Below are 25,650 nucleotides of genomic sequence, written 5' to 3' on the forward strand. Positions count from 1 at the left end.
TTTGGTATGTATCTCACAAGACATCTACAACAACTGGAAAGGCCACAGAAATACTTCACAAAGAGGATTACTGGCCTCAAACAGGTGCCCTACGTAGACCGTCTCAAAAACTCCAGCTTTACTCCATTGCATATCGCCTACTCAGAGGCGATCTCTGCCTAACATACAAAGCTATGTCAAACCCAGAGCTCTTGGACATGCTCCACTTAAAGAAATCCCAAGCCCTCCGAGCTACACGCTCTAGGGACCTAAACCTTGTCACCACAATAAACAGAACATGCTGGAGGGATAGAGTCCTGTCCCAGAGACTTCCCATACTCTGGGACAGACTACCTATCTATGTCAAACAGAGCTCCTCATTAGCACTCTTCAAGAAAAATCTTGATGATTGGATGGGAAATAGGAAATTCACCCCAGGGATCACTTTTGTGGCTCTGCTCAACAGGGGCACAGGAAAATAATTTTCTTGGGTGGCGAAAGCCAGGGTACCTTTTTGGCAAGGCTTATATAGGCCCTAGGGCTAATAGCCTAGTACCCATCTATGAACCTATGAACCTATAAGAAGGTTGAGCAGCTTTTTCTTATATATAGCTATTTCCTAGTTTGGAATAACACACACACACACACACACACACACACACACACACACACACACACACACACACACACACACACACACCATACAAAATATATGAGGACATCACTGCAGTATGATATATGTGTTTGTAAAACTGAAACATATTTTTTATTTCCAGTTTTAGATTCTGTGTGATGTGTATTGAAATGAATAGTGTTGCCAGCAATGAAGACATAACAAATGTGGAAAAGAGCTTTTAAATCAGTTTATTATTCTTTCATGATTTACACAAGGAATACAAAATACAAATTTCACTCTTTTAAATGACTTTTTTCATCAAAGAAAAAAAAAGAAAGGAAGCACCAAACAGTGACGACAGAAAATAAAAAGTCTTACCTGCTGTAACCTGCAGCAGTCCTGATAGATCAGCCGGGATTTCTAGGTGACTGACATTCACAACCTCTCTTTTTGTCAGCTCCTGAAAGCCAAAAGCAGAAAACATCAGTTAGCATTTTTCTGTAGCTGCTTCATATTGGCACACTACAAAATCCATTAGAGAGACGATTGAATTCAAGGATAGTACTGAAGTTACGTTTGCAATGGCTTCTTAAAGCTACCTTTAGAGATGTCTGCTGTGCTTGTTCTTAACACCATAACATTGCTTTACCTTCAGTCTGTCTGAAAGAATTTCTTGATGTCACATAGTTAGGATTCAGTAAGTTGCCTCAGTTAACAACCATGATAAGGTCTTGTGACTGTCTGCTGAAGCCACTATAAAATAATGATGGTGCATCTGTAATGTTATGAATGACAAGGGCTATAACCTCGTGTGGAATTTCTTTACATTTTGATGCTTCTGAATCACATGGTTTATTTCTCTCTAAGCAATGGCAAGTTCAACTTATTCCCTACAGTGGGAGTTCTGGAAGTTTGCACTGTGACTTCCAATGTACAGACCCTAAGTTTTTTGAAAGAAACAAATTGCCTACACATTTCAAATAAATGCTCCTATCTCTGAAGCCATAAGGGGTTACTAAACTATTTTTATAGTGGTAGTATCCTTTAGGTTCTAGGTCTTAAACAGAATTTTATAAATCACAGTAAACAGAAAAATTATTTTGTTTGTAATATTTTGTAAACAACTTACAATATTTCAGCAACCACTCAAGTTACACACATACTGTCATCAGCATTTTATCTAGCTGAGAGCTTTCATATGAGGCTAAGCTGTTCTGTCTTTGTTACCTGGTTGTTGAGATATTTAGAAAAAACATCACATTCATGACAATATAAATGAATATTATATGAACAACAATGTTTATTTATCTGCACTAGACAGAAGTCAACTATGCATTTTTTTGTGTTTGCTACTACGTAAACTTTAAGATGAAATATTTCAGTACTTTGTACACAGCATTGTTTTGGAATTATGGATGGAAATATAAACAAGACATAGTGGGTGTGTCAGTAGGATGTAACTGCAGAGGCCCCTACAGGTGTCACTTGGCTGTGATGTCTGCATCAAAGAGACTCCTTCCTCAAACATACTGAGAAGGACAAATGTAATATTGTTCTCACATTTTCTCTAAGTATGTTTGTTTGTCTTTTCTGCTTTTCCTGGTTAGGGGTCGCCACAGCGGAACTCCGGTCCGCTAATGATTGGCAGTTGATTTTTATGGTGCCGAGTTGCCAGCCCGAAGCCACACCTTCAGCGAAGGCACGCTCATTCACCCATGTCTTTCGGAGGCCACTCGACTGTGGGGAGGACATGCAGACTCCACACAGAAGGCACTCCAGCCGAGAATCGAACAGGAGAACCTCTTGCTGTGAGGTAACAATGCTACCGCTGTACATATATAAAATGTTTGTTACTGAAAATGCAATTCTGCTTAATGTGTTGGATGTATATATTTAAAGTGTTGTGATGTCTACTATCTATATAATTGTTACTTCCAAATGACTGAAGTTGTGGATGAAAAGGCTCTTTGAACAGTTTACTGTCATCATTAAAAGGTTTAATAAAAAAGTACACCTGCTTGATTCAGGGAGTATGGTAACTAGCAAAAAAGCTTTGATACCTAACAGGCAGATAAATTCTGTTAAAAAGTAGGCATTGTTTGTGTGACTATCCTCCAGCCAAAGTAAAACTTCATATATCAGTTGGAGCACAAGGCATTATGTGGTGTTACTGCCAGACCTAGCCCATGATAATGCTGGAAAGAGACTTCTTGGTTTTCAGATCGACAGACAAGTCCCAAGAGACATTAGGAACTGAGGAAAGCAGTAAAGACAATATACCCTTTTCAGAAATGGACCTTCTTGTCAAAAATGCAAGAAAATGGTCATTGTAAAGGATTACATTGTCTCCTAGTGCTATTACTACATACATTTAAAACAATATGAATGCAGTTTTTGTGACATTTGGTTAAACTCTCTAAGTGACACTAGTATATACTAATTGTAGACTGTGTTACATCTTCCCTGAGGCCATGTCACTCTTGGGAGGTTTCAGCAAAAGCCATTGTTAAAGTGATAGCAAAGGTGGGGTGAAAGAGGTGTCTGCCTTAGGTGCAAGCTGTAAGGGGCCATGGTTAGCTCTGTAGGAGAGGTGCTAGTTAGTCCTTGCAAGCGGCATCAGCAGTCATTCAAACAGTCACACTTGTTTAAATGGCAGTCAGTTAGTGGTTGTCAGTTAGGAACTACTATAGGTCTTTTTTGCAGTTTACCAAAGGTATCTGATATGGATTAGCAAACAGATATTATGTAGATATATATATACTAAATCTTTGCTTTGCCTGAGAATCTGTTTTATTTTTGTTTGTGAGAGTCACTCGATGAACTGCAGTAAGGAACTATTATAATTCTTTTACAACAGTTTACCAAAGTGGTTTGATGCAGCAAAAAGCTATTGGGTATATACACAATAAAACTTTTGGTCCTCATCCATAAGGAGAAAACTTCTTCCTTTTTTTTTTGTCCTCACCTTTAGTCCGAGAGGAGGGAAGCCAAATGGTGACAACTAAGCTTGCTATAGCTCTGCAATTAATGCTCATGTTTACTCAGATGAGAAAATCCAAGGCGATCTTAGCAGTCCAGTGAAAACCCTTTATGTTCAAAGTTATGAAAGAATTGTGCCATTTTTTTTTGTTTATTAAATTAAGCAGCACAGGACTTGTGCATATTACCTTTATACCAACAGGGATGTTTCAATGACTTTAATACCATTTTGAGATGAATCAGACAAAGAAGCATATCTTCTCTGCATGCAGTGGTTCTATAAGGAACATTCCATAAACCTTTACAGGGTTCAGCCCTTTTAAACATCTCTATGGGAGGCAATCTAGAGACATAGTAAATGTAGCCAAGGAAACCTGGGAGCTGGAAATTGTCTCCTTCAAAATATATATCAGAGATATAAGAAAGGATGTCGGCCATCCTATCTTTTGTGATGAAGCTAATGAAGTTCCGAGGACACCCGTTCATATGCCCCAGGATATACCAACTAGAGGCTCAGTGATGATATCGGACATTGAGATGGCTGATGCGAATTCTGTCCAGGCCCTAGACCCTTTAGAGTTTCCACCATTGCTATGAGATGCACCCCTGCCAATCAAGAAGGCATGAATCAGAAGCAGAGAACCAGAAGGAAATGTAGGAAGAAACAGGAGCAGGAGTAGTCCAGGACCACTGGCAATGAATTGAGTAAAGCAGGTCTTCAAAACAAACTAATTATTAGCATCTCTCATTACATTTTGAGTTCAGATGAGATATCAGTTTTGGATAAGAGGTTAACCTTCATACCTACATGCAATGACAATATCACTGATCCTCCGACAGAAATGAGACTTTTTACATGGCCTTTGAATTCAAACGTTTTGTTTAATGACAAAACTAATGAAGTTAAAAATTTGAGGAAACATAGTACTTTTGTGCCTGTAAATAACTCAGCTATACAGGGATTTGAACTGGCTTGTGAAACGAAGTGTATGATGTCTTTATAAGTGGTATGTTGCCCTATTCATTCTATAATCTAACTAGAAGAGAAGAATTGGCACTTAAGATGTTAAAATATAAGCCCAATACAATAATAAAACCAGCTGATAAGGTAGGTGCTGTTGGGGCAATGGATTATACACAGTTCATTCTTTTAATGGATGGGGCAACTTATTAATTAATTGATGAGCAGCATATAGAACATATAAAAGCTATACTCAGTACAAGTATTTATTCCATGCATGTAAATGGTAGTTTGAATCTAGATTTGCTGAATTATTTTTATGGTCCTAAGCCAATCATACTGATGTTCTGTGGCTTGCTGAAGGAACACAAAATACTATCCAGCCCCCCAGTGAGACCCTATAAAGAGGATGGGTAAGGATAATATCTTGGACCACAGTACATTATTTGTGACAGTAGATACAGAGTCTTTATTCATGGTGATTCCCAGTATCTGTGGAATAGAGTGGGTTAAAGAGTATCTGACTATGCATAGTGCTTTTTCTGCATAGACGATTATTAGTATCTGTGAGCTATTACTCCTAATTTTAGAAAATTGTTTACCCCTAACCATAAGTTTTATTTATAATTTAAAGGAGTGGCAATGGGTACTCCCATTTTAGGGCCATGGGAGCAAGAATATATATATTTAACAATGCCATCAACCCCTTCTATAATAATGTTATATTCCAAAAGAGGTTTGTTGATGATGTCTTTGTTACATGGAAAAGGGATGAGACATGTTTAGATTATTTTTTAAACTATCTGTCTAATACATTTGGTCATTTGAAGTTCAAAATGGAGACGTCAAAGAAATCTATTCACTTTTTAGATGTCATACTAAATAAGAATGCCTATAGCTTTTTTGACAGTAAAGTATACAGGAAAGATGTGTGTGAGAATTCATATTTGCAAATGACTAGTATGCATTCATCATTTGTTTCTAAGAATATTTCTAAAGGACAAATGACTAGAATGGATAGGCTAAATGCACAGTAAGAATCTTTTGAAATACAGATTAAAGGAATGACACAAAGTTTCTTGACAAGAGGATACAGTAAAAGAGAAGTAAAAGATATCAAGGTATTTGTTACCGAAAATAGAACAGCTATCGGATGTTCATATGTTGAGCCATGTAGTATAAAAGAAAAGTCTATTAGAAAAGATATATGACTGACCATTACAATAGACATACTAATGCCCTTAAACATATAATATCAAAACATTAGCACATCCTAAAGCATGTTGGAAAACTTAAGGACATTCTACCTGAGAAGCCCAAGTTTAGTTATAAAAGAACAGATAATCTTAATCAAAAGCTGTGTTATAAAGAGCAAATATAGAGCCATCAAATAAAGCAGTATGGTACATATCCTTGTGGGAGTAGCACATACTACAGTTTGACTAGTGGGGTTGTTACATCTAAATAAGGGTAGAGTGATACGTGTAACTGTTATATAAACTGCAACACAAGTAACGTGGTATATTTAGCAACTTGTAATCTGTGCCCGAGTTATGTCGGTAAGACCAATTGCTGGGTAAAATAAAGGATTTGTAGTCATTTGTCAGACATAAAAATAAATGTTTACAAACATATTTAGAAAGAAGGTGAAGGTCACACCTTTAGGTTTGAGGTTATGGAAGTTGTTACTATTAATCATTATACATAAAGGGGCATTGTTAAAACATAAAGAGCTGAATACAAATGGATACAAGTATTAAGAGCAAACAGCCATCCAGGCTTAAACACATCTGTCTTCTTAAAGTATATACTTAAGGCAAAGCCTATTAATTAACAAAATTAAATTAATGTATTCTATTGTTCCTTTATTATCATTATTTATGTATAGAAATGCCTGAATATAATTAAATATGATTATTTAATTGTATATTCATCAGTCTGATGTAAGTAATAGGAAGTGACATAATGTATTCAAAAATGTTTATCAGATGATTTTTTGATATATTTTACTGTCTTTTTAGCTCTGTTTTTTATGTATAGATAAGGGTAAATATGCACAATTAGCTTTAAATTAATTTTAAATGTATGTGATTATTAATTATGTTTAGTACATAGTTTTAAGGATGTGATGTATGCAATAGGAAGTGACACTTGTAGAAACTCTTGTAGCAAAAGCTTTTCTTGTGTGAAGCTTATGTTTGTCATTAGATATTCATCCATGGCATCCAGAATGCTCTCTTCTTTGTTTTATGATTAAAGACAAAGAGGACATCCAGATGTACAAAAACAACGCTATAACAGAAGCACCAAGGCAAGAAACTTCCTATCGGAGACAAGGTATTAACTGCAGCACCAACCAAGAACAAAATTCTGGCAAATGTCAAAAACCCTATGAAGTAACTAAAAATATAAGTGAGGTTAATTAAATGATAGGATGACCTGAAAGGTGAAAACTTGCACAAATTTACATAGTAAACATATTAAAGTCTTAGGAGGACTGGGGTGTAATAGTAGCTAGCTAGTATGGCCTGCGGGAGATCTCAAGCTCAAAACCCAGACCCAGATGCACATTATCAATTCCCAAGGTAAGTATTTTAAGAAGTGCAAAGGAATAATGATGCTTTCTAAGTATTAGAGGCTTATCCAGCCAAGCACAGCTTAAATTGACCCCTGGGGTCATTAGTCTAGTAATCATTTATGGACCTATGATATAATTATACCAACAAGAGAAAGGCTAAGGATAAAAATATGTAATCCTATAAGGTCAGTGGAAGACTATTAATCAGGAGATCCAAAATTTATTAAAGCTTAAAATTACAGAGGACTACCAAATCACCAGGAACAGTCAAGCGGAAAAGGTACCAAAGTCTGATTCTGCCATACACTTCTGCAACAATTTCCCAAGAGTCATTAAAGTCTCAAAATTTTATACATATCCCATTCCGGGGGTAGATGACTTATGTGAAAGATTAGGGAAAACACAGTAGATTTTCACCATAGACCTCATGAAGATATATTGACAGGTTCTCTAATAAAATGGTTTCTTATACTTCTGATGGACTATACCAGCACAGACTACTTGTTATTCACTTATATATATTCCCTGTGCGACTTTCCAGTACCTTGTGGCTCTATGTCTGATATGCCACTGCATATCTACACAATATGGTCATCCTCAGTAAAAAACTGGGAAAGTCAGCTCCCTAAAGTTTATGCAGTATTAGATTCTCTCAGGGCAGTACAGCTTACAGCTTACCCATCCAAGTTTAAGCTGGGCATGGAAGAAACTAAGTACTTGGGGCTGCATCTCAAACTCACAAAAAAATGTAATGAAAGAATGGTAGCTTCTTTCAGTTTAATGTTGATACCATGTTCTAAATGTATATTTTTATGAATATACAGTGGATATAAAAAGTGTACACACCCCTGTTAAAATGCCAGGATTTTGTGATATAAAAAAATGAGACCGGAATAAATCATTTCAAAATGTTTCCCACTTTTAATGTGATCTATAACCTGTACAATTCAATTGAAAAACAAATAAATCTGTTGGGGGAAAAATATAAAAAATAAAAAACATACAATAATCTGGTTGAATAAGTGTGCACACCCTTAAACTAATACTTTATTGAAGCACCTTTTGCTTTAATTACAGCATTACAGCCCCAATATAGCTCCTAAAGGCCACATTCCTCCATTCCAACATGGCAAAATACTAATTTTCTTTCTAGAAATTAACCACGCAAAAAACTATGTAGTATAGTCTTATACATTCCACCTGGAAACAACATTCCAATTCTAGAAGACTTCCTAACTTGGCTCTCATTCACGATACAAAATAAAACAATCATTCTTGGAGACATGAACATTAACTGGTCCTCCATTTCCTACAACCACGCTCCCACTACTATTAATCTATTTCAATGTACCCAGCTTATCTCTTCTCCAACCAGATATAGCAACAAAACTAATGAAGGATCCATCCTAGACTGGATTCTAGTCTCAGATCATTTCAAGTACATAACCTCCAGCAACATGTCCAACGCTATTAGCGACCATCTCCCAGTCTATAATATCTGCACCTGCAAGTCTTACCCCAGGAAACATAACATTAAACTAGTACAAAATCTCCCTAAATTCAACCCCAGTACCTTTAATAGTATCCTACAAAGCATAAAACTCTCCCCTTGGATGATGCTGTGCACCATTTCAATAGCTCATTCATAGGAATACTAGGTATTCTTGCCCCTTCAAGAACCAAAAGAACTAAAACTAACTATGCCCCATGGCTAACAAAAACAACAAAAGAAATGACAAATAGAGACAAAGCATGGAAAAACTGGCTTAAATCTAAAAATACATCTGACCTTACTCTTTATAAACAACTATGTTATCAGGCCAAAAAATACATTCTAAAAGACAAACAACATTTTTTTCTAGAATGAGCAAAACAATCAAAAAAGAAACCCCAAAACATTCTGGTCATCTATCAATAACCTTCTCAACCCTGTTATCAAAGCCAGCCCCTGCCCACATCCTGATAAGTCCCCTGAACAAATAGCTAGTATCTTTAACTCCTACTTTATCGACACTATTGCCAATATAACTACTACTTTCTCCCTTCCTCTCCCAAACAACTCCTCTTCTTCATCTTCCTCTTCTGTCCCTTTGAATCTCCCCTCTACTCCCATTGACATGCTCTTTCCCCATAATATTCAACAATCTTCCCAGCCACAATTCAATCTTTCACCCATCCCCACCTCTTACATCAAAAAACTTCTTCTAAAGCTTAAGCCCTGCCCTAACTCTGCTGATAACATCCCTGCTAAATTTCTTAAACTTGCCACTGATGTAGTAGCCTATCCCAATAGCATTCTGATAAACAGATCCATCATAGAATCTTATGTCCCCAGCCTCTGGAAGAAAAAGCCATTATACTAGCACTACATAAAGGTGGCCCCTCATCTGACATCTCCAACTTCTGTCCCATTGCCATACTTTTCCCCAATCTCCAAAATACTAGAAAAATGTGTTCAAAAACAGCTTCTAACCTGCCTACTAAATATGACACTCTATTCCCCACTCAACATGGGTTTTCCCAGTCCATAGCACATCATCTGCACTTTTATCCTTCCTAGACACTGCTAATAAAGCCCGAGATTCAGGATACATTGTATCATCTCTTTTCTTAGACCTTTCAAAAGCCTTTGACACTATCTCTCATCCAATCCTCCTCACCCAACTCTGTAATATAAGCTTATCTCTTCACTCTCTTAATTGATTCAAAAACTACCTCTCTAACAGAGAGCATGCAGTAAAATGGCAGAACTCCATCTCCTCTCTCATCCACAACCCTACAGGCGTACCGCAAGGTTCAGTCTTAGGCCCTCTCCTGTTTAACATTTTCATCAACAACCTCCACTCAATCATCCATCAGGGGTCCCTAGTGCAGTATCCAGATGATTCCACTATCATCTGCATTGCTCTCAGTACCAACACATTTAAGCAAAACACTCACGCTGCTTTTCCCACTGTAGAAATCTGGCTTCACAAAAATCATTTATTTGTAAACCCCAGCAAAACCAAACTTATAATTTTCACGCTCAATAGAAATTCTACCATCACTAAAGCCGACTTTGAAATTTTCTCTCTTAATTCCATAAAACTTGAAATAGTAACCCATACCAAGTTATTACAAGTTGTTATTGATGAAAACCTTAAATTCGACCTTCATCTTCATAACTATATAAGTAAAACACACAAAAAACTGGGATTACTCTACCAGCATAATAAGTTCCTCTCCCTCTCTTCTAAATAAGCACTAGCAAAATATTACCACCTGCCTTCTCTGAGTTATGATGCTACACTATTCACAAATCTACATTCATCTCTTAAGGCTAAACTAGAATCATGCTATAATAAGATCTCTAAATTTGCCACAAACAGTCGACACTCTACTCATCACTGTATTGCTTTGAAACAACTACAGTGGCTCAGGCTGGAACTTTCCCACTATCTCTTATTCCACCAGCTTACAACCACCCATAAATTGATACATGAACCCCAAGACTACCCTGCCTTCAATTCACTATTCTCCCTTCACACTCCAGCTCAGCCTCTTCACTCTGAAAACCAAAATCTTCTCCAAACACATAAACCCAAGCTACCTGCTGGCCACCTGCTATACTCCTGGATGATTTCCAAAATATGGAATAACCTTCCTGCCTCTATCCGCCTACAGTCAAACCCCTCTATCTTCAAATCTGCACTGCACAACCATTTTAGCTCCAATTGGATATGTAACTGCACTCTACCTGACTCAGCCATCACTTAAAATTAATTCAATATAAACTTATCTGCCTTTTTACAGCCTTCAACACCAATTCCTACTGTCTTCTTTTATCTTTTTTCTCCTCTTCTACCTCTCTAGCCCATCCTCCTTCATTCACTCCCTCTCTCATTTTTCTATTCTTTTCTTCCTTTTGGCTATCTTTCTTTCTTCTCTTCCTCCTCCTTCCCCTTAACATCTCTCTCCCGGTACTTCCTCCCTACCCTACTTATTCGTATCTACTCACTCTGAGCACTCCCTTTGTACTCCACTGTATTCAATTCTTTATTATCTAAATCCCATGAAAATGGCATTTTGCCATGTACCTTTAAGTTTTATTGACCTCTATAATACTTTTTATATTGTAACCTGCTTACAATGCATGACTATTATTTATTAGTACTTTTGCATATTGTATTTTACTACTGTGTCACAATTGTAATTTTCAGTTCTATTTGAATCTATTGCTTTTTTTGTATAATTGCTTATTTTAGAGCTTTCTCCCCGGGCCATCATTGAAAATGGGCTCACTTGGCCCAGTGGACTTTCCTGGTAAACAAATGTCAATAAATAAATAAATAAATCTCTGAAGAATACTCTTTCAGATATATTAGTTATATTTCAAAACACTTCAAGTTCACTTTTATCAGAGTCACCCAGATATATTGCACAAAGCCTTCACCATGAAGGCTTTGTTGAGGTGCTAGGGTTTTTTTTTACAATGTATAGAAGTACTGTGGTTAACTAAAATGGAATATGACTAAATAAAATGACCAATCCCAAAATAGATATGCTCACTATTTATTAAACAGCAAGCAAAGCATTCGGGTTCTACCCTTTATCAGTGCTCAGTTAATTGACAAAATTCACTTTTATAATAAAAATCAGATGAGAATATGACACAGCCAGCCAATTATATAACTATAACGAAATCAACCAATATTTAAAAAAAATTCTAAAATGTATACAAAAGGTTATGCAATGTAAGATTTTAAGAACAAGTTCAGCCAATTCCAAACAAAGAAAAATATCATTGTCTGACACTCCTGTCTTCATTCTAAGAGCTTCTTCAAGCCATGCCAGGCCTATATTGTGGGGAATTACTGAAAATAGATCCACCACATCAATTCCCAAGAATCCTTTAGTATATGGTTTTCACCACCCCACAAGATTTTTAACTTCCAATCGAGATATTTAGCCAAATGTGATATTTTTGAGACTTCTGAAGCAACAATGGGTTTCCCCATGAAATTCAGTTACACCTAAAAAAATAAAATAAAATAAAAATATGCCTTAGAATGTAGTTAGTGATTTTGTTAGGGCCACTTCTTGGCCCACATACCACTTACCTTTCATGTCATCTAACTCTGGTATAGCTTTGACGTCCACTATATAGCAGGAGTAATTAACATCCTCCAGGCCTGTTTCAGTACCTGGCATTGGTATGGGGAAACCATACCATTTAGGTTCAGGGGTAGTATGGGGTAAGAGACTCTTTGTCACATATAATACTCTGCTTCCAGGCATTTTACTGAGTAGAGAAGTTCATAAGAAAAAGAAACAGAAGCTTCATCATACAGCTGATAATCAGATTATAGCTGTTTATAACGCTGATGTGGTTTCCTTGGCTGAGTGTTCTGCAGACAGCTAATTCTGGTGGTTGAGTTCCCGTCCATGGCTCTAGTACTAGTTTGGCTAGAGAGTTTTCTGTTGTTTCAGAGAATGCTGAGGAATCTGATGGGGATAATGATGATTTTCTAGTTGACACTGAGTGCGGTCAGTCTGATTCTTCAGAAGGTGAACCTGAGCTTAAGTGCAAACAAGTGTTCACTTTTCCTGGGGGGATTGCTAGATTTAGTGATGTTTTTGCTTGGGGCAGTCAGGAACTATGGTAGAGCTAGGTAGGGTATATGACCTTATAGAGGACAAGATGTCCATTTCTGTGGATAATCTCCTCCATCTTACTGGCCTTGGAAGACATCTACAAAGCTGCCTGTCGAGACCATCTGATCGACTTTCCAAAATGTTGAAGCTTTTGTACAGAGATTGAGGTACAGTGGTGATCAATGAATGTGCCATTTTCCCATTGAGATCTTGGAGCTGGTATATATAATATTTTGGGGGGTATGAGGGGTACAGCCTCCCAAATGGGGAGTGCATGGGACGACTCCTCCCTGCAGAAAAGTAGATTTTTGTTTTCTCTTGTTCGACATTTCAGAAACCAGAAGTTGTCAGTTTTGACTTATATTCCTTCCACTAATACATTGTAATAGGTGATTCAATTAAAGCCTTTCATACATTTTAGGATGAGTACAGAGCTGTTAACTGAAACTTGGTATTTAGAAATCATTTCATCGTTTTATGTAATAATTTATGACTCTTGGAAATAGGTAACAATAGGCTAAAGAATGCTTTATTCCATGTACTTTTTTTGAAATTTTGGGACAGGTACCTATAGATACCAGGAAAACAAGCATGTTAGACTTGTTTAAGCTAGGAGTAGACATGATTTTTGATAACTCAGTGTGCAAGACTAATCTTTTCCACACAAAATCCTAGATAGGCTTTATTGACCTTGAGTCTGTTAAGCTATCTTTGATCTTTAGAATGCTTGAAACTAGTGACACCGCATGGGCATTTGGCTTATCTGTCCATGGATCCCCCTCTTTGTGGAGTGACGTGGGACAGACCAAACTGCTCTGCCTCTAATGAGTTGCATCTTCCTCCACAGCAGCTGCATTTACTGAGCCAGACATTTTCTGCTGTAAGACATAGGTTTCACTAATGTTGATTTGACCGGAATCAGCAAACATTTTTAACTGAATTCCTGCTAAGCAGTTACTGAGACTTCAGTCATTTGAAACTGCAGAAGTGTATGGATAAGAAACTTTTCTCTTTATCCTGAAGGCTTAGTGGTCTCAGAGCCAGTATAGTTAGAGAATAGGGAATTTGGGGTTGCGGTCTCACAGGAGCTTTTATTTTCATGGTGAAAGTTAACAAATCGTGGTTTTGATTTATTTTGGTGATATTTTGAATTGTGATATTAGTAATGTTGATTAGCTACTATGAGTCCTTTTATACTGCAACATTGTTTTTCTCACAACTTTCCCAAATGCATTAATGTGACAAAACTGACAAACAATGAAAACAAAAATACAGAAGAAACCTTAAATAATAAAGTGCATAAACATGAGTTTTTTCTCTGCTTAGCAGATACTAAAATTTCTACAGCCAATGAAACTTGGTTTAAGGACATACAACGCCTACCACATATGCCACAGTTTCTTGTTTTCTTTCATTGTAGATTAAATAGAACATGTGATAGTGTTTTCAGTTTGTCGGGAATCTTTAAATGCTAGAGTACATTTCTTACTTTATTTAACTATATAAATAAACTGGTCATTTATGATCATTTTTAGCCATGACCTGAGCCACAAGGCAAAAGGACAAACGTAATGTACACATGAACAATTCACTTTACCCAGTCAAGCAGCATGTTTTTAGTTGGTGGAAAGAAACTGAAGTTCCCAAAGGAAATCTATGCAGGTACTGTGAAAAAAGTCATAACACTATTGTTGTGTCTTTCGGCTTTTCCCGGTTAGGGGTCGCCACAGCGGAACTCTGGTCCGCTAATGATTGGTAGTTGATTTTTATGTGCGAGTTATCAGCCCTGATGCACAACCTTCAATGAAGGTATGCCCATTCATGCATGTCTCCATGCAGAAGATGCACTAGCTGAGAATCAAACCGGACAGCGTCTTACTGTGAGGCAACAACGCTTCCGCAGCACTACCCTTCAGAAAATAGAGGTCAAGATTAGACCATACACCCTGCAGGTATGAGGTCTCAGAAAACTCAAAAGAAGCCAGAAGTTTAATTAACCATACTCACAGTTAATTTATTTATTATTTATTTAACATTTGTTTACTGGGAAAGTCTAACTTGGAGCAAAGCTAATTTTCAGTGGAGGTGCAGGGAGAAACACTCCAGATGCATGTCTTTTTAACGTGGGAATAAAACAGAGTATCCAGAGAGAACCCACACGAACACAGGGAGGACATGCAGACTCCACATAGAAGGCATTCCAGCTGAGAATCGAACCGGAGAACCTCTAGATGTGAGGTGACAACACTACCGCTGCACCACTGTACCACCCAATGATACTGACACTGGTATAGAGAGATAAAGCCCTTACAAAGACCCAGGCATCCCAGGATCAACTAGCAGCCTGAGTGCCAGAGAAGACAATGAGGGAAGGGAAATGGCAATGCACTGTCTACTCATTTCTCTCATTCCCTGGGGGTACACTGTGTACTGGAATACCCAGTGGATATGGGGATAAGATGGAATTGCTTGCTTGGATGGTAGAGGCTGGGCCATCTTAGAGGTTATGTCTCTTACACACCAAAAAAACTTCACTGTCTATGGATATACATAGAAGGGGTCTATGTTTACTGATTGAATGGCATGTTCCCCCAATGGCCATTCATTGTACACATAACATTGAATGTGTCATTCATTGAAAGGTCATATGATCATAAAAAATATCATAGAATGATCATAATTGGTGAACATAAAGAAAACAGCACAAAGTACACACATCGGTAATGTAGGGATAAGGAGCTCTGCCCTTTCCCCACTGTAGCATGATCTCAGAGATGGTATATATATATATATATATATATATATATATATATATATATATATATATATATATATATATATATATATATATAGAGAGAGAGAGAGATATACACACATATATATATATATATATATATATATATATATATACACATATACATATATATATATGTATATATATATATATATATATATATATACAATTATTGTAAAGATGGTCCGGTGTTGATTTAATCGTCCTTATGTGGGGGGCTGTGCCCCCCACACTCTCATTAATTATATATACCAACTCCAAGATCACACTACAGTGGGGAAAGGGCAAATTTCCTTATCCCTACGTTACCAATAAGCACGTACTTCATGCCGTTTTCTTTATGTTGGCCAACTATGATGATGCAATGATATTTTTTATTATCATATGGCCTTTTAATGAAATGAACTTTTGATGCTATGTTTACAATGAAGGGACATTCGACTGCTAAACATAGACCCACACAGAGGGCATGGTAAGCACATAAAACACAAACAAACAAACAAATCCCCTGTTTGCCTGGATGATGGTTACATCATAACTGGCTTTTATTCAGGTAGGGAATGAATGGGCAGAGTTTTTGGTATGTTGGTATGTTTGGACGGTAGCAAAAAACAAAATGAAGGAATAGCATTCACTGTGATATCACAGGATGTTATTGATCCCCCTCTATGTTAGCTAATGAACACAAAATCTTTCTGAATCAAGATTTAAATATCAAAGATAACACAGTTCTTCTGCAGCAAGTCAGTTACCTTTACCATCTGGGTAAATTACTTAACTTGGCAGGTTTCTGAAAGTAATTGAAGAATTTTTCTCTTACAAAAAACTACTTTACAATAGATGATTTTAACTATCTCTCAATTATATGAAACACATACACATTTTAAAATTTGGTATACCCAGAAACATTTAACCTGAAGGGATGGATTCATGAACCTACCATGACATGTACACAGAAGTCTGTACATCACAGTAGGATTTTTGTATTCATGAAGTACACCTATATAGTGTATAGTCCTCAAACACAAAGGACTGGATCTGCGACTGTGTGGAATGCTAATGAGTCATTCTAGGGGGAGAGGCATATGCTAATTAGCCACGTGTTGTCTCCCTGGAATCACCCCTAGAAAGCCATCTACTTTCTTCCTGGACTGACCTTCTCTGTCATTTTTGAAAAGGGAGGAGCTTCTTGAGGGTGGGTGCTAGGAAGGTGTTTATGGTCCTCTGATTTAACTGCTTTACAACTCATGCGATCCTGTAATCCTATGGGTATAATATGACTATAGTTGCATCTTTTTGGGTGCAGATGTACTTCAAAAGAGTCTGGCTAGCCCTTTGTTCAGTGTTACAAAATACAACACCATGAAGTTTGGAAAGAAAGAAAGAACATTTTGATTATATAATAGATTGATAAAAAGTATTTCGGCTTTTCCCAGGGGAACTCCGGTCCGCTAATGACTGGCAGATGGATTTTTACGGTGCTGAGTTGCCAGCCTGGCACCCAACCTCCAAAGAAAGCACACCCATTCACGCATGCACCTACCTGCATGTCTTTAGATGTCACTCAACTGTGGGGAGGACATGCAGACTCCACATAGAAGGTGCTCTAGCTGAGAACTGAACAGGAGAACCTCTTGCTGTGAGGTGACAATGCTAACCTCTGCACCTCCACGACCTACATTGATAAATCTTAAAAATGTTATAGTCTAAATAATGAGGAAAGGACCATGAATATTGGGCAGGCTACACTTTGGTAAAAGTATTGTCACGATATTCTAATAAGCAGATCTAGTTGGCATGATCAAATGGCCAGAATGTCAAAACCCATTCTGTTGAGACCATAATGTCAAACATTGAAGTTGAACCCATCGAATACCTTGAAAGGCTAGCAGCTCAGACGTCCACAAGTAGTACTATTTAAATACACTGTGCTCACTAGGTAAATGCATACGTGCCTGAATACACATTGAGGTCTGAGCTGCTGGCCTACCATGATTTTTGATTGGTTGAACTTCAGTTATGTCAGCTTTTGACAAATGCAATGTTCAATGTTGTGGTCTTGACGGAGTGGGTTTCGACATCCTGGCTATTCTGTCATGTCAACCAGATCCTAAGAAGCATATACCACTGCTGATATGATACTAAAAAATTGTCTAGCTAGTTCAGAAAAGTTATTGCACCTATAAAAGTAATTGCTTAGTCTTTCACTGTAACTCTGCATTCTATAGCTTCTATAAGAACCACTTAGTGCATCTGGGAAATGTGTAGATATATTTGACATGAAAAAATCTTAAGGTTGGCACCTATACTATCCCTAAAGACATGAAGAGTTCTTACTTTAATCAGTGACTTTCAGACTTCAAAGAGGTGACCTATCTCTTGTCTTAAAGGGGGTGGCAGAGCTGGTTCTTTTTGAAAATCTTAAACTAAAGCACACAACTGATGGTTGTTGTTGTGTCTTTCGGCTTTTCCCGGTTAGGGGTCGCCACAGTGGAACTCCGGTCTGTTAATGATTGGCAGTTGATTTTTACGTGCTGAGTTGCCGGCTCTAACACACAACCTTCAACGAAGGTACGCCCATTCACGCATGTCTCCACAGAAGACGCTCTAACTGAGAATCGAACGGGACAACGTCTTGCTGTGAGGCGAGTATTAACACAAATATAGGAAACTTCTGGTTGAAAATAAACATCAATAATAGGAAAGTAAGGGACTTCTGATGTATTTAATAATATGTACATTAATATAATAATTCTGTAGATATTAATAAAGATGAACAGAGTATAAGTTGTTGGGTATATTCTCACTTGCCTTCTGCAGTAGAGGTAAGAAACTCAACTAAGTGACTGAGGTACACAAGAAGCAGATAAATCCCTTATAACCCACAGTCAGTAGTGATATATCTTGACTATGCAGTACATTAATATTTAAAACATGGTTATTTCTTATTTCATAACTGTAACCTCTCACCTTTAGGGTTTCACTTGGTTGTAAGAAGTCTTTGGAACAATAAGGTACAGGATTTCACAGTTTCATTGTATAATTCTATGTGTCAGATAATCCATCCAGCAAAGTAGACTATTCAGTCAAAAAGCTGTAAGAGAACAAGATTATACCAATAATTCTGTAGTACTTACTCTTTCAATTTTCTTCTGTTCCTCCTCAGCTGCCATCCGAGCCTCTTCCTGTCGCTATCAGCAGAAAGAAGAAAATAAAATTTGTAATTTGTACTCCTGTTTCTGCTGTATCTATTTTCTCTGTTTTGCATTCTACCTGAAGTTCATAAGCTAGAAATGCCCAGCTCATAGTTCTTAGTGCTAGAATACAAAACGAAAGGCATCTTTCACTGCAACTGTGTGATTAACTTTTTACTGTGTTAAACTAACTCATGTCTATCACAACATATTTATAAAAGATGGACAGAATGTCTTTGTTTTAGTGTCTTGTAACTGCGTCATGTTTCAGGCATGCTACAGCATTACATATGATAGACTTACAATTGCATAAATACCCATGATTTAGCTGAATGTATTTCATTTGTTGAAAGAGCTTATGGGTACTATTTTAGTACACTGTCACAAAGTATTCAATCCCTATGTACCAACCCAGACTCTTGTACCGCGGGCACTGTATTATGGAGTACAGAAAGTGAATGGCTTTTCCCATTCTGCTCATAATTATTGTTGGTATTTAAAATAAAGACATAAATAAGTATAGATTCATAATTATAAAGTAAAATTATGTATCTTTGCTCTAGCCAGATTTAAGAATTAAAGTTTAAAGCTCCCTGGACATCATTGGTGACATTAGAAAGGTATAAAAATTAGAAGGAAAATATGCCTGAATGCAGTGACCTAACATATGTTCACATGGACATATGCATATGCGCTTACACACACACACACACACACACACACACACACACACACACACACACACACACACACACACACACACACACTCACACACACACACACACACACACACACACACACACACACACACACACACACACACACACACACACACACACACACACACACACACAAACAGAAATACATGTGTAAAAAATTAAGAAGCACAGTTCTGTTAAACCATGCATGTTAATGAAATATAAGCAGTTTTAGGTATTCTTTGGAAATGCATTTCCTTAGGCGAATCAATCATAAGTCATGCTTTGCCAGTAAACTCCAATTGGGTAGGAGCCCATTATCAGCTGAGGCCCGGGAAAAAAGCTCCAAGGTATTACAAAACATTTTAGGATGGATCAATAATTATTACAGTCTTTAAAAATAATACAGTAAAAACAAATACAGTTTAAACAATTATACCAAATTAGACATATATGAAAACATTAACAATATATACAAGTTATATGACAATGATTTAATATTTAGAACGTTTGTATAATACTAACAGGAATTGCAATATGAAGTGAAGAAAAGAAGGCTTATGGTATATTTAGAGAGAAAGCCAGGGTGGAAAAATTGACAAAAGTAAGGAAATGAGTGTAGAAGAGAAAGTAAGGCGATGTAAGGTATGAATAGGTATTTGTTCACATTTAGGGATATAGTTTATCCTGGTGTTGAGCAAGAAATGAGCCAGTGTTTGGCTAGGACATCTTTCATAATTGTTTTATTGTTTGGGAGGGAGGGTATTAACCTGATGAAGAGAGGTAAGGAGTTCTAGACTTTAACAACATGGTATGAGCACAGACAATGCCTAGCAGATCTGATAGGTCTATGGACAGTCAGGAGTGTTTGGTCATTGGATCGTACTGACCAACTAGGAACATAGTTGTGTAGAATGTTATCCAGTGCTGGGCTAGCAGATAGATTCTGGATAATTTTATAGATAGTTCTAAACAATTTAGGCTTTTTAGTGCTAACAGTGGAGGGTTCTAAATGGGGGTATTTGCTGCAAATTTGCAACTTTCTTATAGCATTGTTCAGATTTAGATTTTTGTGATGCTTGAAGGTTGGTAAAGATGGAAGTACCATAAAGAACTATGGGGATAAGTAGTTGCAAGTATAGCTTTAGTTTCATTGTTGAGAACGTTTTTGGCTCTATAAATCATCCCTAGTTTTTGATGAGTTCTTATGCAATTTTATATGCAGGTCAAATGTAAGATTATCATCCACTATTATCTCTAATAATTTGCTATGAGAAGTGATTTCAATGGTTATATTATCAAGGAAGATGACTTTAATTTTTTTTTCATGGGAGAGGGTTTGGGGGAAAAAAGTTCTTTTTTTAGGGTCGAGCATGAATTGTGAGTTACAAAGCCACGCTTCTATTGCTATTAAAGCTTGCTGAGTAATTTTTTTGGAGGGGAACAAATAATTGTAGATTTGAAATAAAATGCGGCCTTTGAATGTTAACAAAACCGTTTCACTTATCAAATTTCATTCTGTGCCTCAGCATCCAAGAGAATGTGAAACATACTTGTAAAAGAAACAGGTATGACACAGAAATGCACAACAGTAACGTACATGGATGACATACTGGTAGAACGCAAAATGGCAGCCACGGGAGATTCACATGATAAATAATTTCCACCTAAACAGGGAAGGACAGAACCGAGATAGTTTGGTGGGAGAAATATAAACTTTATGTACAGCATCAAATTTGCATATAGTAGTTTTGAAAAGGTAAGGAGTTTATATGCTCAGCATGTCTTAATGCTTTTGTTATACAAAGTCTACTCATTGCAGAAGACTGCTAAAACAAATATTTGTCCTTAATATTCAAACGAACCTTACTGATGTCTTACAGAATCAGAATCAGAAAGGAAACTTACAGAATCAGAATCAGCTAAACGTTTCTTTTTAAAAAGGTTGCTTTGCCAAAAAAGGCATCCAGTTTCTGTCACTTTTGTTTCACAAAGATGTCCAGGACATCTAACTTGTCATGCTAATTGTTACTCCTCTGTAAAGATACCTAATATATCACTAGTTTTTCACAGCACTAGAAATTCAGAAATTGCACTAAAGTAAGACGAGAACTAGAGAACAGGGATGAGAGTATGACAGAACAGCAGCAGGCTGGAATCCCTTATGTCATGTCGGCACTTATTTTGTGGCAGAGCCTTTGTTCCTACTTGCAACAACTGGTATGACACTTATAAATTACACCAAAGTCATGTAAGCTGAGAAGAAGTTACAATAGCACTTAGTTTGTGGCAAGATAATTCTAAACTTTAAAAAAATGTATTTTGTGGCCCAAGGGTACGAACGTGGTTCTGAAAACAGAGAAGGTGGGACGCTGATACAGCACCCCAACCCTATGTAAAAGAGTGAGAAGTTAATGATAATTCTTTTGTCCCCTGTCTCTCCCATAATCATGAAGCACTATTTTTCACAATAGCTTCACTTATTATACCCTTACTCCTCAGTATCAGGGGATAATGAGGAGCTAGAAATAACTGCTGATATCTTGCAGAGAGCTAGATTTTTCTGAATGCTTCTGTAATCCTCACCTCACTCTCCAGCAAGCACACTACAATGGCAAAAAGCAGAAGGTTAACATAACTCAAAAAGTCAGACGTTTGATAAAACAGATGAACACAGTAGTTAGGGCTGTCCATAGAGATCCATGCGATATAACAGAAGTAAACAGGATATATTACTGTGCAGCTAAATTAATAACCGATAATGTTCTACCACAAGAACACAGGTTAGTAAAGGAAAGGAAGGGGTGAAATCGAGTACCATCATGGAAGTATCGAACAGAGAAAACTATAAAGCAATTAAGACAATAAGTGTCACTGTTAGAAGAGTATAGAGATCAACAAAAATACTTAGAAAGATGTGATAAAAGCAATGAGCAGTATTAGTGCATGATAGATCCTGGTCTGTTCTATCGCAAATAAACTAAAAATCTCAGCACAGGCAGAAAAACTTAGAAAATATGCAAATAAATATAAAGGGAAGGTACAAAATACGCAATTTACTGATGGCCCAAAAAAGTTTTATAGAGAACTGGGAAACAAGGTACTGTAAAAGGAATTGAAAGACCACCGAAAAAGAAAAAGCAGATATATTTTGGAGAAGTATTTATGAAGATCCTGTGATAAAAGCAATGACCAGTACTAGAACAGATCAGGATCTATCATGCACTATTGCAAATAAACTAAAAATCTCAGCACAGGTGGAAAAACGTAAAAGCCATGCAGATAAATATAAAGGGAAGGTACAAAATAAGCAATTTATTGATGACCCAAAAAATTTTACAGAGAACTGGGAAAAAGTAAAAGGATTTTAAAGATCACCAAAAAAAGAAATAGATATATTATGGAGAAGTATTTATGAAGATCCTGCGGAACATAACAAAGATGCTAAATGGATAGAAGTAAAAGAAAGAATAAGATGTTTAAAGGTACAGGATATGAAATGGGGTGAAGTAACAGTCACTGAGATTGAAACAAAGTTACGAAAAGCCTCTAATTGGAAAACCTCAGGCCCGGATGCAGTACCTAACTTCTGGTTAAAAGTATTAACATCTTTGCATGAAGATTTAGCCATGAGTAAGAACTATTTATATGCGCACCCCGAACAGACATCAACCTAGCTAACAGGAAAAACAATGCTCCTATTTAAGAGTGAACCTGCAAGCTATCCTAAAAATTATAGACCAATAACGTGTCTTCCGATGACATATAAACTATACATTGGAATTGATGCCAATGGAGTATACAGTCATTTAGAAGAAAACTCAATTATGGCAATAAAACAAAAGGGCAATAAAAGAAAGTCATATAGAACAAAGGGTAATTTGCTGTTAAATAAAGTCATAGCGGAGAACTGTTAAAATGGGAAGAATCTAAGTATGACATAGACTGACTACAAAAAAGCATTTGGTAGTATCCCACATTCATGGATAAAAGAGTGCTTAAAAATGTATAAGATACACCCTACTCTAATCTACTACATTACAGTGACCAGGAAACAGCGGCAAACCAATTTGCAATTAAGCCATGATAAAGGACAAGTTATTATTCCAGGGATAAAACTCCAAAGGGGTAAATTCCAGGGTGACTCCCTGTCACTGCTGCTATTCTGTCCTGCCCTTAACCCATGAAGCTGTCTACTTAACAGCTTAGGCCATGGCTATAATTTGAATCCTAAAAAACAGCATAGTGTAAAGACTTCTCATCTCGTAACGAACAAAAACTTGTACAGCAGGAAACAACAAACAGGTAAAATATGGTCACTGCAACACGTCCACAGCACAAACCAGCCAAGGCTAAATAAAACTATTTATTTTAAGTGCTTTTCATTTGCTGAAATACCCAAACTACTTCAGAAACCATTTTACAATTTTAAATACATATAAATAATCACAGCAGCTACCATTGAGCCTATCACAACACACGCAAGCTCAACCACTTTACTTAAAGGTAACCAACCTACATACATAAATATAAAAATAACATAATTATAATTTATACTACTATCAACACAATAAAAAATACTCCTAAAATATCATACTTCCAGCATAATCAAATAAACTAATTATATCCTAAACTTAGTGCATATTATTTTTCTAAACTGACTAATGTTAGTCACAAAATCTTCGGCTAAGACTCTTTAACTTAAGAATACTACTTATAGAGCATGTTTCATTCAACCCGGGGTAATTGTAAGCATTTAATTTTATCTGCCAAACCAATTCTAATTCTAATAGAACTGGACATGTCAGTGTTGTCCTGCATTCTATGTTGGCAAAACAGAGCGTAGACTCTGGGACAGGATTTATGAACATCAGTATGCCATTAGCAGGAACAAGCAGGACAACGCTTTAGCAAAACATGTCCAGTTCTATAATGACCATAGATTTAAATTTTCAGTTATAGATCAGGTAAATACAGACATAAGAGGTGGCCCAACACCTTTACGTCTAGAGGAATTAGAATCAGTTTGGCAGATAAAATTAAATGCTTACAATTACCCCGGGTTGAATAAAACATGCTCTATAAGTAGTATTCTTAAGTTAAAGAGTCTTAGCCGATGATTTTGTTACTAACATTAGTCAGTTTAGAAAAATAATATGCACTAAGTTTAGGATATAATAAGTTTATTTGATTATGCTGGAAGTATTATATTTTAGGAGTATTTTTTATTGTGTTGATAGCAGTATAAATTATAATTATGTTATTTTTATAAGTATTTACGTATGTAGGTTGGTTACCTTTAAGTAAAGTGGTTGAGCTTACATGTGTTGTGATAGGCTCAATGGTAGCAGCTGTTACTATTTATACGTATTTAAAATTGTAAAATGGTTTCTGAAAAAGTTTGTTTATTTCAGCAAACGAAAAGCACTTAAAATAAATAGTTTTATTTAGCCTTGGCTGGTTTGTGCTGTGGACGTGTTGCAGTGACCATATTTTACCTGTTTGTTACTTTTCATCTCGTGTTTGCCAATGATTTAAAACTGTATAGCTCATCAGATGAGGAACTGAAAGCACAACTGCAAGTTGTCAAAACTTTTTCAGATGATATAAGAATGTCATTTGGTCTAGATAAATGTGGAAAAGCAACCTTTAAAGCAGGAAAGCTGCAGCACTAAGAAAACATCAGTTTGGGACAAGAATGTGATATAAAAGAACCTGAGCAAGAGGGAATGTATAAATATTTGGGAAGTGTTGAAACACATGTACCCAGTAGGAAGGTAGCTGGAATAAAGAAGCTGAACCACCACAAAGTAAAATCTTCTGTTTTAATACAAAATGGTGAGCGCTTTCACAATGGTAACCATTGCTTCATCAGACAGCTCATTCAAACAGCGGCAACACTTAAATACTTTAATTCATTACCAGAACAATCAATCCTACCACTCAAAATTAATTCAGCACTCAACAATCAATTAATTACTATGATTACGTTTTGCCCTTGGTTAATTGCTAAAGTCAGAAAAATTCTGTTTAAAAACCACATTCACAAAGTGTAAAGACAAGGACATGTGGATAAATGTAAATAAAATGCATAAAAAGTCAATGAATTAATACATATGCTCATATTCCCCATTTAGTAACTACTTATGTATATAGATATAAACATAAAATATATATAAAGGTATAAGCAGTACACACTCAACAGTTTAATGAATAC

General features: G+C 36.5%; 1 protein-coding gene across 1 annotated transcript in view; it reads right to left on the reverse strand.

The window, feature by feature from the left end:
• The window catches only part of MYO15A (myosin XVA), a 1,299,796-nt gene that overhangs the window by 911,914 nt on the left and 362,232 nt on the right, over window positions 1-25,650 (reverse strand). Inside the window, exons 23-24 of the mRNA XM_044070057.1 lie at window positions 18,679-18,732; window positions 974-1,055 (exon numbers count right to left, since the gene is read on the reverse strand). Of these exons, the coding sequence (XP_043925992.1) occupies window positions 974-1,055; window positions 18,679-18,732 (136 nt within the window). The remainder of the gene's footprint in view (window positions 1-973; window positions 1,056-18,678; window positions 18,733-25,650) is intronic.

The sequence above is a fragment of the Protopterus annectens genome, chromosome 1.part0 (genome assembly GCF_019279795.1).
Source record: "Protopterus annectens isolate FY-2018-M chromosome 1.part0, PAN1.0, whole genome shotgun sequence".
NCBI classification, from domain to species: Eukaryota; Metazoa; Chordata; order Ceratodontiformes; family Protopteridae; genus Protopterus; species Protopterus annectens.